This window comes from Penicillium arizonense (assembly GCF_001773325.1).
Source record: "Penicillium arizonense strain CBS 141311 chromosome Unknown PENARI_contig003, whole genome shotgun sequence".
Taxonomy (NCBI): domain Eukaryota; kingdom Fungi; phylum Ascomycota; class Eurotiomycetes; order Eurotiales; family Aspergillaceae; genus Penicillium; species Penicillium arizonense.
In genome coordinates, this window is record NW_019173280.1 from 1,874,717 (window position 1) to 1,889,011 (window position 14,295).

Genomic DNA, 14,295 nt, shown 5'->3' on the forward strand with positions numbered 1-14,295 from the left:
CAAAGGGGTTGGTATCACGTAAATCATAGAAGCTCATGCCTCCTGATCTTCCCTCCTGAACGCCGTCAAATGCAAGGATACGGTAGTAATGCACTCTACCGCTTGGGAGGCGGACCCATCTTGCCCTCGCCCGTGTCGACCTTCTTCTTGGGCGGAAGGGCCGGCACCTTGAAGCCACCGTTTTCTCCACCCTGCGCGTTGCCATTGCCCTGGTTCGGGGCCTGGGTGAAAGTTCCAGACTTGAACCAGCGGTTTTCCTCGGCCTCGCGCTTGCGCTTCAGCTCTGCCTGCACCTTGGGATCCACCAGCTCAAGGCCCTGGACGGGTGTGAATGCAATGGTACTGGACGTACCCGCTGTAGACGATCCGACACCCGATGCGCGGAGACCACGGGCTTGCAGAACACTGGCTGTGCCGCTTGCGCCTTGGCCGAAACCGCGTAGCGATGAAGCGGTTCCGCTGGCGGGGGTGGACGTACCCCAGCCTTTGTTGTTCTTGCTGAGTCGGGCACGAGTGCGTTGGTCGATCTGTGTCGCGCGGATACGGCCATCGTTCTGTTGGCCGAGCATACCTAGACCAACGGTTCCGGAACCTGTGCCGTATCCCACCTCCGATTCCTCCTTGCCAAATGCAACGCGGTTCTGCGCCTTGCGGAGCTCGGTCATGGCGACGGCCTCCTTGGCCTTGCGGGCACGCCAACCACCACGCTTTCTGGAAGGCTTGTCATCGGGCGCGGGGAGAGCCTTTGTACCGGAGTTTGGTGCAGCCTCAGTCAGCTTCTCTAACCGTGCGTAGCATTGTTGTTTTAAGTCTTCGCCGAGAGATCCATCCTTGGCGTAGTTGGAGACATCGGCACGAGTAGCGAGAACCATCTTGGCTGACACAATCCGGATTCCTTGTTTCTTAAGGTCGTTGGGAACCTCCTGGAGAAGCTCAGAGTCGTAGAGGAATCCTTGGGATCTGACACCGATGTTGGTCGCAAAGCCTAGTCCCTCCTGTCTCCGTGAACCTTGTGCGCCCAAATTGCATGCTGGAATCTTCGCTAGTTCCAGTAGGCCTCCAGTTTGGTTGAGGAACTGGGCAGCGGTTTCAGGTCCAATAAGTGCTGCCAGGTTAGGCGCAATCTGGTTCATGCGAGACTGAATACTTTCTGTGAGCGCCTTGCGCTCTCTATCAAGCTTCAAAATTCTCTCGCATGTATCAAGAACCTGCTTGAGCTCGGACTCTGTCATCTCTCGGCCGCGGGTGGTCGTTCCCTCCACCGCAACCACCATCAAGGACGGTCCATCCAGGACGGACTTGAGTGACGCGCCAACCATATTGTCCGATGTGTTTGACAGCGCCTTAATGTCATTAAGAGGGCCATTCTGGAGAATCGCAACCGTTTTGGCGTACTTGATGGGAGATGTGACGAGCGTTTCGAGCTCGGGGAACCGGATAGAGTAGTGATCGCGCAGAACTTTGTGTAGGCGGTTCAGTTCATCGGCGGTGGAAATGGAGCGGTCAAAGTCGTTGGTGGCCCCTGGGGCTTCTTGGGTCTCTTCTTCCTGCTCGGGCTCTAGGTCTTCGTTTTCCTCGCCCGCATCGAATTCCTCATCTGACTCGAAGTCGCGCAACAGTTCTTCGGCAGTCGACATAGTGGCAGGTCAGATAGTTCTTACTATCTGGATTCGCGCAAAGCAAAGCGTGTGTAGATGGCCACAGGACCTTGAGAAAGTTGAGGAGAGCAATGTTCCAGAATGGAAGGATGGAAAAGCGCTTAGTCAGGGAGAGCTGCGCGGGTGGCGACAGCGACCAACTCTGCAGTTCTGCGATTTCATCGCGGATTCTCAGAGTTGCAGACCAAGCTACTCTCGTCAGTGACTTGGGCGTGAGACACTTCGCGAATTAGCTCCGGGATAACTGGTCGCGCAATTTTGGTGAAGCTTCTTTCGTCTTTCAATTTTCTCTCACATCTTGCACTCGTCGCAAATTTATCGTACGGGACCTTCACTCCACACCTCGACCGCAGACCAATACTTTGATATCAGCACCGGTTGATACGAACCCATCACAATGGAGGCATCCCGTGGCCCTCCCCGGGTCAAGAACAAGGCCGCCGCGCCGATCCAGATCTCTGCGGAGCAGTTGCTTCGCGAGGCTGTGGACCGGCAGGAGCCTGGCCTGGAAGCACCGACACAGCGCTTTGCCGACCTTGAAGAACTTCACGAGTACCAGGGTCGGAAGAGAAAGGACTTTGAGGACTATGTGCGGCGTAACCGTATTAACATGAACAACTGGATGCGCTATGCCGCCTGGGAACTCGAACAGAAGGAATTCCGTCGGGCACGCTCAATCTTCGAGCGCGCGCTGGACGTCGACTCGACCTCCGTGGTACTATGGATCCGTTACATCGAAGCCGAGATGAAGACCCGAAACATCAACCACGCCCGAAATCTTCTCGACCGTGCCGTGACCATCTTGCCCCGTATCGACAAGCTGTGGTACAAGTATGTCTACATGGAGGAGACCCTGGGCAACATTCCTGGTACCCGCCAGGTCTTTGAGAGGTGGATGTCGTGGGAGCCGGATGAGGGCGCCTGGAGCGCATACATCAAGCTGGAAAAGCGGTACGGTGAATTCGAACGAGCGCGCGGCGTCTTCCAGCGCTTCACTGTTGTTCATCCCGAACCGCGAAACTGGATTAAATGGGCTCGTTTTGAGGAAGAGTATGGAACTAGTGATTTGGTTCGTGAGGTTTATGGCTTGGCAATTGAGACGCTCGGCGAGGATTTCATGGACGAGAAGCTCTTTAGCGCATATGCCAAATTCGAGGCCAAGCTAAAGGAGTATGAGCGTGCACGCGCTATCTACAAGTACGCCTTAGACCGACTCCCCCGGTCCAAGTCTATGGCCCTTCACAAGGCCTACACAACCTTCGAGAAGCAATATGGTGATCGCGAGGGCGTGGAAGATGTGATTCTTTCAAAGCGCAGGGTGCAGTATGAGGAGCAGCTTAAGGAGAACCCTCGCAACTATGATATCTGGTTCGACTTTGCACGCCTGGAGGAGACCTCGGGTGACCCGGAGCGGGTGCGGGACATCTATGAACGGGCCATTGCACAGATTCCTCCCTCACAAGAGAAGAGGCACTGGCGCCGTTATATCTACCTCTGGATCTTCTACGCTGTTTGGGAAGAAATGGAGGCGAAAGAAGTGGACCGCGCCCGGCAAATTTATCAGGAATGTCTCCGGTTGATTCCACACAAAAAGTTCACTTTTGCCAAGATTTGGCTCATGAAGGCGCAGTTTGAGATCCGACAGATGGAGTTACAAGCTGCACGGAAAACACTAGGCCAAGCCATTGGTATGTGTCCGAAGGACAAGTTGTTCCGTGGTTATATCAACCTTGAACGCCAATTGTTCGAGTTCGTGCGGTGCCGGACCTTGTACGAGAAGCAAATCGAATGGAACTCTTCCAACAGTCAGTCCTGGATGCAGTTCGCAGAATTGGAACGAGGTCTGGATGATTTGGAGCGGGCAAGGGCTATCTACGAGCTAGGCATCGATCAGCCTACCCTCGATATGCCCGAGCTTGTGTGGAAGGCCTATATCGACTTTGAAGAATACGAAGGCGAGTATGACCGAGTCCGCCACTTGTACGAGCGTCTGCTCCAGAAGACCGATCACGTCAAAGTCTGGATCAACTACGCCCGGTTCGAGGTCAACGTGCCGGAGGACGAAGAGGAAGAAGAGGAGGAGGAGGAGGAGGAAAAGCCGATCAGCGAAGAAGCGAAGACGCGGGCTCGTGCAGTCTTCACCCGGGCACACAAGGTATTCAAGGACAAGGAGCTCAAGGAAGAGGTACGTCATTTCCATCACTCACTCATCATGATCGATGCTAACTTATTCCTAGCGCGTGGAACTTCTCAATGCTTGGCGTTCATTCGAAAACACACACGGATCGCCCGAGGATATCGAGAAGATCGAAAAACAGATGCCCAGACGTGTCAAGAAGCGCCGCAAGTTGGAGGACGACCGATACGAGGAGTACATGGACTATGTATTCCCCGCAGACGACCAATCCGCTGCCAACCTTTCCCGCCTGCTCCAAAAGGCACACCAATGGAAGCAAGCACAGTCGTGAAGCGCGTGATAGATTTTCTTTTGCTTTCGAGATCCCCAATCGTGTCCATGCAACCTCTCCTGCAAGTCCACGGTCACGAAGACGGACTTTTCTTCCATGTGTTATAGTAAGCAGACCAAATACCATTACAATCTGCATGTCATCAAAACAGGTTGGTGTCCCATATTTCACTCCCACCAGCCCGCATATCTATACGCCAATTATTCAACTCCGTTCAGCTCGGTGTAATATGTAGTGCTCTAGAAATAGACCAGCCCCATGGATCTCCCCATATCTGTCTCATATCTACAGATTGCCACTCATCCTAATCTCTCATCCAATCCTGTCGTGCGACGGAACCTGCACCTCCCACTGGCGATCATTGTGCAGCGGGCTGTGTATTGCTGAAGCGTTGCACGAGGAAGGTGGTACCTGCATCGGTTGGGTTAAGAACTTGGCTCAATAAATGCAGCTGTATGTTTCTTTCTTCTGTGCGAGATGGTCTGCAGCCACGAAGTTGCCATTCGTTCATGTTTATGTTCAGGTCGATCTGTTTCTTCAGTGGGTGCCGAGATATATATTCCCAGGTGTGATATACTACATTTTGCCAAAGACCGCGTTAGCTTAATTGACGTCATGGCCAATCAGCATGGCTAGCTGGTAGTCTTCCATCACATATAGCTAGTCCCTGTAGATCATTGTATAAAACCAGTTATGCTGAGGAGACCGCTATATCCGGTCCCACGAGGGCCAAGACTTGGACGAACCAGGCACCGGATTTGCATGCCATCTACGTACATGTATCTATGGATGTCGGAGATTATTCGTTACAGAGATCAACTCGAATACTGTCTCATGACTATAGAGAGCGTATCTACTGGGCAATGTCTGTAGTGTAGCGCTAAACAGACGAACCTGAGAGGAAAGCACGAGCCAAGCGTGCCCGTGAGGATCCATGGCACCAGCAAACTCAACCACGGACACGGGAAGGGGAACCTTGGACGCAGTTTTGTTTATTGTGTCCGAGCCCCTTCCCTCTTGCCAGGGCTGTCGTTTGTTCCTTGCTGTTTGTCTCAGATGTATAGAATCGGACAGGGGGCTCAAGTCCCTGGTCCCACCCTCCTCTCACTCTTGGCTTCGAAACACCTGTCGGATAGCTTCAATTGGGCTATACGGGGTGACTGGCAGTGCGCAAATAGCACAAATAGCAATCACAGAAAATACAAGAAATAAACCCGAATATGAGAAGTAGACACAGACCCCCGAAAACTAGTCCAATTATTGATGGAGATTGAGGTGACGAAATCTTTTCCCCTTAAGGGATGGCGTCCTTCCAGTCCGCTAACCTTCTCCGTTAGGGGGTTGACTTCTCTCTCCCTGTCTCAATCTCTCCAGGGCTCTCTTTTCCTGTCTTGATTCCTCGTGTGCTGTGCACTCGTTTGATAGTGCCGGTCTCACAGCCATTCTTTCGTTTCTCACCAACCTCGTTCGTTTGCTCCTTTTTTTCCCGCACTATCGCTTTATCGCCTCGACTGGTTCGCCCGACGTCAGACCCTCTGGAATTACCTTTGATCATTTTTATCCGACACGTCCCGACGCGCCACAGTTGCAAACCCCATTGCTATCTCTGAAGCATTTATCCCAGAAGCACTGCTCTAGTGGTGTCGTACGAGTCGCCGAGACATCCGATAAGCGATCCACAGAGAACTCGGAACCACGATTACACCCCGGAGAACAAAAACACACCATTAAGATTGCCGATATCGCGACACTTTACTCCATTGCAGCTCGCAGATTGGCGTCATTTACTCTACCACTGTCGAGATGAGATAGTGCTCTGGCCGCACTTTCATTCTACAGTCTTTGGATCTTTGGCTGGCCACCCGCTCTCGTTTCTGGTCTGGTATCTACAGCTTGTGGTGATTCAAAATGACTGTCCCCAAACCCCAAGTCACCCTCGAGGGCGATTGCTCCACCATCCACAGCAACACCCTCTATGTCTTCTCACGTGGCAACTTCCTATCAATACCGCTCCGAGAGAACGGAACCTGGACCGAACTGCCAAAAGGAACATCGGTTAATGGCCCCGCTTGTGTACAGGGTGGTTCCAAGGGCGATGAGGCGTTCTATGTGGTCGGCGGGACCGGCCCTGCTGGTTACGATGGCCTGCAACAGTTTTCGTTCAAGGACCAGAAATGGCAAAACTTGACAATGTCCTCGCAGGTGATGGCTAACCGAACTGGCCACGGTGCCGGGTACATTGCCTCGTCATCCCAGATCCTCGTCTACGCAGGTATGACAGATGGAAGCACTGTCAGCTCTCAATCGACCTTGCTTATTTCAACAACTTCCCCATACGACGTGACCTCTGGTCTTGATCAGGGTGCTCCCGCTTTGTATGAGCCCATTCTTTTGCCCTGGAGTGATTCTAAAATCGCCATGATTGGAGGCTCTGCCACCAACACGGCTGTTCACATCTATGACGCTGAAGACAGCAAAGGCTGGACTCTCTCGGAGGCGACTCTTCCCTCTGCAATTCCAACTAACTCTCGATGTACCCTTGTTTCCGACTCTGAGAAAAACATCGTTCTCGAGGAGTTTACCATGAACACTTCGCCCAATAGTGTTTCTAGCTACCTACTCAGCTCCAAGGGAAAGCTGCAGAGCCCAGCCACTACAATTGGAAAGAGGAGTCTGACGGATTCTTCTTACAACAACACGTTAGCTCCCTCCAACAGCTGGTCAAATTTTGCTCTCGCCCAGGGAGAAAATATGGTTGTTCTCTCCAACGGTGGGGGTCAGGATTCATTAGCGATCTTCAACCAGACCTCGAATGGTTGGGTGAATGCGACGGAATTGTTCTATGGAAGCGGAGATCAGAATGTTCTCAAGCCATCCACTACGTCGTCAATCACGTCGTCTACCCCGACAGCTACTTCAACCACTTCGACATCAACCTCCGCGACGGCCACTCCCTCATCCACTTCTGCCGCAGCTGCCGGTGGCGGTTTGAGTGATCACGCTAAAACTATACTTGGTGCAACTCTTGGAAGCGTCCTCGGATTCGGCTTGATCTTGCTTATCCTTCTTTTCCTGATTCGACGCGAAAAGCAAAAGAAACAGCATCAGTCCGGCAAAGCTGGTGGCGACAGCAAAGACCGACTCAGCTTCCAGGATCAGGGCATAGAACCCCTGACCGAAGGCGCCTATCCCATGGCAAGGTCTCCCGTTCCAGTCGCCGCCGCTTCGACAGACTCACTGGCTATTATGACCGGAAGGTACAACGGAGAGAAATCTCTCAAGCCACCCAATGCGACTGGTTACGGACTGTCTCATCCCCGCAAGAGCAGCCCGCTCTCCACGATTCCCTCCAGCGATGCCATTGGCGCATCAAGTGTCAACACTGATGAAACGGAAGGAGGTACAGACCCCAGCCGTGGCAACCAGCCTGGCGATCGCAGCACGGACGAAGGATGGGGCAAGTACTTTGAAGATAACACCACCACCACCAACCTGGCTGGAATGGCGTCTGATCGCTCGACCATGAGTTCCGTCTACACCAAGTCAGACTACCGCGGAAGCGCCTGGCCAATGTCAAACCTGACACCATTGAACCTGGGATTCCTCGACCAACCCAAGCCCTTGGGCCGTGTCATGAGCGCCAGCCCAACCACAGAAAACACCTCCGAAATAGGCGGCCGAAGCCTTGTCATTCCAGAGAGCCAGTCGGCACGAATCTCCTCTGCAGACTCAATCAGTATTGCCTCAGAAAGTGACCGGGACGAGAATTGGCAAGGTGCCGGCCACTCTAGCTGGCTGGGACGACCTAGCAGCAGCAACTACAGCAACAGCTTCTACAACTCGAGCACGCGCGATTTGCCCGGTACCTCGTCATACACAGGCCTTGTCGATAAGACAAGGAATTCAAAAGTACGGAGATCCAGCGCGATCATCCCAGAGGATATGGACGAGCTGCCGATGCAAGGGCGGAGTAACAACGTCAATTCAGATATGAGCTGGCTCAATCTTCAAGCTGATCGTTGATACTTCTCCCAATTCATCCTACAGTCATTCGGAGACAATCTCTCCAACTCTCACATTCCCTCTTTTCTACCACAATACCTCACCTCGCCAGGTTCCTCTGTGCATATCTCCTACCTCTCTCCATTCCTTTGATGGCGTCTCCATGGCTATCGGTGTCTTTGCAAAAGTTTCTTTTCCGTTGCATTTGAAGTGCTGCATTTTCGTCGCATCTAGAATTCTCGTCTTGTGTCTGTGTGTATGAGCGATTCATTAGCGTTATACCACAGTTCCTGTTCTGCGTCTCCGTGTTGGTTCACCTGTTTAGCTCCGAAATGGGCGTTGCATTGTTCTGTACATATCTGGCTCTATTAGGTCCCTGTTGAAATCCATCGCATGCTCCAGCCATGCAGTATATTCACATATGTTCAATTGCAGCATATTAAGGATTACTTCTATAGTCCCGTATAGTCATACCATCGTACCAATCCCCGTCAATAAAACCTCGCCAAAAACGAGTTCCTCTTCGACACCCTCCGGAACTCATCCACAGCAGGACTCAAGACCTTGCCCCCATCATCAACCTCCATCTGTTCAAGCCTCCCCTCAGCGCCAAGATACGGCGTATTCCCCTCCATCTTACTCCGAATATAATAATGCTCATCCTCCTCCTCCATCCCAATAAACCACCTCTCCTTAAGCTGCTTCCCCCATGGCCCACACCCACAAGCACCCTTCAACTGCTCCGTCTGCGGACTATTAACAGCCAAAGCAAACAAATTCTGCGGCTCCGTAAAATCAGTAATCTGCCGGCCCCGGGCCTCAAATATCACAAAGCCCAAACAAACAGCACTCGTCAAAAACGCAAACACCAAAATAACATAGAAAACCCCCTGCCACCGCTCCGTCCAGCCAGAAGCGTACCCAACAGCCTGAACCTCCCCATCAAAAAACTGATAAACACCCTCATCCAACACATTCCCATTATCAGCACTATAATTCCACCCCTGCACAAACGGCGCATCCTGCGAACTGAGAATCAACGTACTCCCAGCCATAACAGCCAACCCCTCCCCGATAGAAGGCATACGCGGATCAAGCGAGAAGCTTTCTTCCTCAACATCATACTTTGGCATCATCTGCATAAGCAGTCGGGCATTACTAGCCTCGCCGTCCGAAACACCCGCACCGAGACTCAACGCCTTCGCCCACTCCGACACAACATTTTTATAATCGGCTTCCCAAAAACCCTCTATAAACCCGCGGCTTGCACGTCGGCGGTCATATTGCAGTTTATTATTGCCTTGCTCGCATATCGCGCTGAGGAATGCCCCGCTGGATGCCGCGTTATAGCGCGTCGAACAGACGCCTGTTAGTTTAGCGCGGAGAGCGCAGAGCACGTACGGCGGGTTTGTCGTATTCGGTGGCGATGCACCGAGGAGGTAGATGGAATTTGCGGGCCAGAGACCTGTCGTGTTGAGGATTGTGTTGTAGGGTTTAGGGTATTTGCCGAAGATTGGTGGGCGTTGGCCGTATTCCGGGCCGAATTCGAAGAGCGTGTCGACGACTGTTCTGTTGAGCCAGGATGGGGTGCGGGGGATGTCGTCTGGAGGTTGGACGCTCCAGGATGTTGGGTTGAACTTGTCGCCGCCGGGCCAGGAGGCGTAGACTAGCGGTTCAAGTTCTTTTTTGGTCATTCCTGCGCAGAGGACGTTTATTGCTGGGGAGGGGACGGAGGCGTCTAGGGTGTATCTTCCTTCGCCGGATGCTGAGGCTGAATTGGGCTGTTTTATTTTGTTTAGGGGGTTCATTGCTACTGCTGTGATACCGCCGTGGGGCATTGCCATTGTTATGTTGTTGACCATTCTTTTGTGTTTCTTGGAGAGGATTGTTATGTTTTGGATTTGGATCCAGCTGCCTGTTACTGTTGTATTGTCCCAGAGGGAGCCAGTTGGTTCTGGGCGGTTGTGGAGGTTTGTTGAGGTTGCGCTGTTGTTCGCGACTAGGGAGCTCCATTTTGTTATCCATTGTTGGTAGTTGTGATAGGCGTGGCCGACGTGTTCAATTTGGAGACATGTGTTGTTGCGGTCGTCCGGGTCCATTGCGTTTGTGACTGGAGTTTCACAGTTGGAGGCGAGGTAATACGGGTTACCGAAGCTGGCGGATACTTTGCCTTGAAGGACCTTTGGTTCGACGGGACTGGGGGAGAGTTTGGGTGCGACTTTTATAAGTTAGTGTTCCGTGGTTTATTGCTGTGAGAGAAGAAGTATACCTAACGCTTGCGCGGCGGTACCGTATAGCATCGCCACGAATGTTGCGACAAGCGCAATAGCACCGAGGAAAGTAAGCGCAGAATACCGCAGCGTCTCCCAATGGACAATCATCGAGCCCGGCTGCATGATCCAGGCCCTCATATTCATATCGGAGATACTAATTCCTCGAGAATCGGTCATCAAAGCCCGCCGGCTAAGCACCTGTCCCAAAAACGCCACACAAACGGTGACATAGGCCAACTCAATTGTCTTTGCAAAGAACGCGCTCAACAAATTAGCCGTAGACGGCACCATGGGCCCCTCACTGGAGATACCATTCCATCGAGGCTTTCGAAGCGCAATAGCGAGGTAAATCCCCGAAAAGATAGTAGCATAAAGAGCCAGCACAAAGATCGTCAAAGGGATCCACGAAAGCCGTTTCTGTAGCACCGTCGCGCGATTAGGGCATCTCGTGGGAGAATGCGGAGACAGCGGAGCCTTAGGAATAGAGCGAGGCGTGGTCGTCGCTGAACTATCCATTGAAGCGCGCTCATAATGAGGAATAGTATCTCCGGAATGATTGGAAATACCCAACCCGACATCGTGGACCACATCCTCGGACCGGCGCTCGTGCGCATGGTAAACATAGTCCTGCTCGAAGGATAAGCGACCGAGCGGACCCCAGGACCGCTGCGGTGGATTGTCCAGCGAGTCCCCTGAAAGCAGCGAATGCTGCGACTCGCGCGACTCCGCCATTGTGAGGTGGAAAGAACACAGATGGGAGAGCGGAGTCGAGAGCCGGGACCCTGGATCTTAACGGAAAGCCATAAGTAGCGCGGGTAGGAGGAGTTATAGGGTGCAGTCGTCTGTTAGCTTTCCTGCGGCTGAACCGTATTCGTTGGGGGCCAAATGGGCAGTGCGGACGTTAGCTGCGTCTATAGTCTGTTTGTGGAGAGCAGTGGCTGTGCTGATTGGTGACTTAGGGGTGGCCTACATATGAACCGTCAGGGTTCTTATATTTGACGCACTTGCATTAGGTCTGGGCCTTTCTCGTAGTCCAATGTTATTTAACCCTTCCCGCGGTAAGCTGTGTGTTCCCGAACCTATACAACTCGGAAGTTAGTGAGCTTCTGTCTTTCAGCCCTAAATTTCTCATTATTAAGGACAGAGCATGATGTCCTTAAATATAATAATCCACGTTGTATAAGAGGGCTAAATCAATATAAAATCAAGAAAGTATTAGCTTAGAGACACCGTATACTCATTGAAAGTACTTGTCTTTGCTTGATAAATGAGCCTCAAGTATATCCAACCAAATCTAATCCAAAGAAAGAAGAACCGCAGAAGATTCAGGAACCTCAACAGTCAGTACACCATCCCGAACCCTAGCCACCTCCTCCAAAGCATGCACAGACACGGGCATCCCCCGACACAATGCATAATATAGGAAATCCCCCCGAAAGTTAATATTAACAAGCACGTCACTACCCGGACCAATCAAACGCTCCACCTTAGCGCTGCGATGACGTGCAGGCACATGGAAGCTATAAGCACTATTTGGACGAGTTCCCGCCCTAGTCTGGTTAAAAGCCCGCAAATTCATCACGGCCAGTTTAGTCAATCGCTTTCCATCATAGATAGCATACGCCGAATTGGTATCTTCTCCCAGGGGAATATTCACAATGCGAGTATTGTCCGATTTACCAAGGGCAATGTTAAAAGGACCCCCTCTCCACCTGCCTAAGCCTATTAGGGAAGGCGTAGTATGTGTATTTCACGTTGTCTCTTTTTAGTATAGTGACATAGCAAATGTTTTAACACCATTGGACAGACCGTTTTTTAGACCGTTTTTTAGACCCCCTATCGCAAACCGAAGAGCAAGTCTATATCATCTTACTTTCTAAACGTTTTTGCTTTAGTAGGGCTTTATAGAAGACAAGATTCAACCTGGGCCTACATTGAGAGCAATAGCTCCGTAGAGGAACGAGGAATAAACATTGGACGTAGTTAAGTGCATTGTTCAATTTGATCTATGAGAAATTTGCAAGACCGCGAAATAGACGAAAAAGTATTAGGAACAACATGGTCTTTATAGCCACTCGTAGCCCTCGGGCTACACTCTTATACCATTCCCTTTGTAAATCAAACATCAATGTTCAATCAATCAGAATCAATCCCTCGCAGAGTCTTTCCATAGTCATGCGGGGATTGACGCCAAGATAGCAAAGGCCCCCACTGATAGCGTTCGCAGACTCCTTCCACATAGGAAGAAGCTTACCAAAACTCCCAAAACAAAATTCCGAACAGTAGTCAGACAGTGGAGGCAATATCGGAGGATGCCCGGGGAGCTTCCTTGATTTCACTCTCACTCTCTCGGCTTGGACGGGAATCACTGAACGCAATGCTCAACTTGCGATAATCCCAGTTTCGAGCAAAGAACAAAACAGCAAAACTCAACACTGGAACGGTGAGTATATCGAGAACACCAAAGAAAATAAAACCACCAGTCACACCGATCCGGTTCCCACCATCAGTCAATCCAAATGCAATAGGATAAAGCAACCACAAGAGATTCAACCACCCCGAAAGCACCATATAGTCACGTTGAATCCCCAACAAAGCAGCAGCCTCACGGCTCTCATTGATAGTACTCATAGCAAGGATAAGCCATGAGAATGTACCAAAGGCGAAGAACCCCCACTTGTAGCTTGAGGGTGTAAATGCCGCCACGAGGTAACTGATAACCCAGATCCAGGATATAGCAATGTTGCAAACGATGGTGGTCCAAGACACGCCCGAGATTAGACCCATTGCTAGAGCAAGCGAAGGAAAGGCGACTACCCAGTTGATGTATTTGGCATAGAATATTTGGCGGATTACTCCGTTTCCGACGTTGTCGACTTGCTCGACAGCGCTCCAGCCTAGATTGGATGCCTGTGCGTAGTAGGTCATGGCGCCGACCATTAAGGCGCAAGTGAATAGGTAGTGGAAAACTCTTTCGCTTTCTTTTGCTGCGAAGGAGAGTACTAGGAGGCCGATCTGGAGATCGTATGTGTTAGGGGATAGAGCGGCTATAGTAAGAAATGAACTTACAAAGGAGACAATATAGATGGCTGTCACAGCCCATAGCCAGTCAGATCCATGTATAGAGAGTGCTTCATCAACCCCTGTTACGGGGTTGACTTGGAAAACATCGTTTGCTCGACCGATGAGACTCATTGTGCAGTTTACAAAATGACTTTGACAGCTTAATTCCACTGAGACGTTGAAAGAGGTTCTTGGAAATGATCAAGGAGGGTTGCTTGAGCATCAAAACGGAGAGATGTCGCCTCTTATAAGAACGGCCCCAACAACCATTAGAGCACAATATAACGTGATTCAAACATCGGAATTGTAGAGACCGAATATCCGATCCGGTTCAATACAACAGTGTTGATAGACCAGTGATGCTGTGCATACCTGGTAGGCCATTGTAGCTGGCATCTGGATCAGCCCGATGGGTGGAGCTTCTCGGGACAAAGTTGTTTGTAAGGCTTCGTTACAGTTGCCCCTAAACAAGGGACAATATAGATGAATAATCCAATACCAAACACCGTAACTTACTTAAATAGAGCTTATTGACGATCGGCAAGGAGCTCGGCGAATAGTTTATTGATGCAGCAACCGGATTGGCTGAGCCTCGAAACTTTTCCCCGAATCTATTTCTCCGAGCCTCAACGGATTTCGGGCATAACAACGGCGTCGGATAGACACGTTCCTTCGGGATTTGAAGGATCTTGGAAGGAATGAAGCCATCGTACACTACAGGCTAATGAAGCTAGTTTTGGAAACACGCAAGAGCGCCCATGACTGCTGGTTTTGTACATGTCTGAAAATAGGGTCCTCGAGGATTGGCACGAGCACACGAACAGTATCGTC

General features: G+C 51.2%; 5 protein-coding genes across 5 annotated transcripts; 2 read left to right on the forward strand and 3 right to left on the reverse strand.

Moving 5' to 3' along the window:
- Window positions 1-95: 95 nt before the first annotated feature.
- Window positions 96-1,637, reverse strand: PENARI_c003G11302 (U4/U6-U5 snRNP complex subunit PRP31; the record flags this gene model as incomplete). Its single annotated transcript, XM_022628787.1, has 1 exon — window positions 96-1,637. The coding sequence occupies one exon, from the start codon at window positions 1,635-1,637 to the stop codon at window positions 96-98; it is 1,542 nt and encodes a 513-aa protein (XP_022492012.1).
- A 418-nt stretch (window positions 1,638-2,055) lies between these two features.
- On the forward strand, window positions 2,056-4,126 carry clf1 (putative cell cycle control protein (Cwf4); the record flags this gene model as incomplete). Its single annotated transcript, XM_022628597.1, has 2 exons — window positions 2,056-3,843; window positions 3,896-4,126. The coding sequence occupies 2 exons, from the start codon at window positions 2,056-2,058 to the stop codon at window positions 4,124-4,126; spliced, it is 2,019 nt and encodes a 672-aa protein (XP_022492030.1).
- A 1,908-nt stretch (window positions 4,127-6,034) lies between these two features.
- PENARI_c003G07745 (uncharacterized protein) lies at window positions 6,035-8,149 on the forward strand (the record flags this gene model as incomplete). The annotated part of the gene is made up of 1 exon (XM_022628541.1): window positions 6,035-8,149. One exon carries the CDS (start codon window positions 6,035-6,037, stop codon window positions 8,147-8,149), a length of 2,115 nt encoding a protein of 704 aa, XP_022491994.1.
- A 470-nt stretch (window positions 8,150-8,619) lies between these two features.
- Window positions 8,620-11,133, reverse strand: PENARI_c003G06932 (uncharacterized protein; the record flags this gene model as incomplete). The annotated part of the gene is made up of 2 exons (XM_022628481.1): window positions 8,620-10,346; window positions 10,398-11,133. 2 exons carry the CDS (start codon window positions 11,131-11,133, stop codon window positions 8,620-8,622), a joined length of 2,463 nt encoding a protein of 820 aa, XP_022492027.1.
- Window positions 11,134-12,687: 1,554 nt separating this feature from the next.
- Window positions 12,688-13,596, reverse strand: PENARI_c003G00129 (opsin family protein; the record flags this gene model as incomplete). The annotated part of the gene is made up of 2 exons (XM_022628005.1): window positions 12,688-13,416; window positions 13,471-13,596. The coding sequence occupies 2 exons, from the start codon at window positions 13,594-13,596 to the stop codon at window positions 12,688-12,690; spliced, it is 855 nt and encodes a 284-aa protein (XP_022492056.1).
- Window positions 13,597-14,295: the final 699 nt, after the last annotated feature.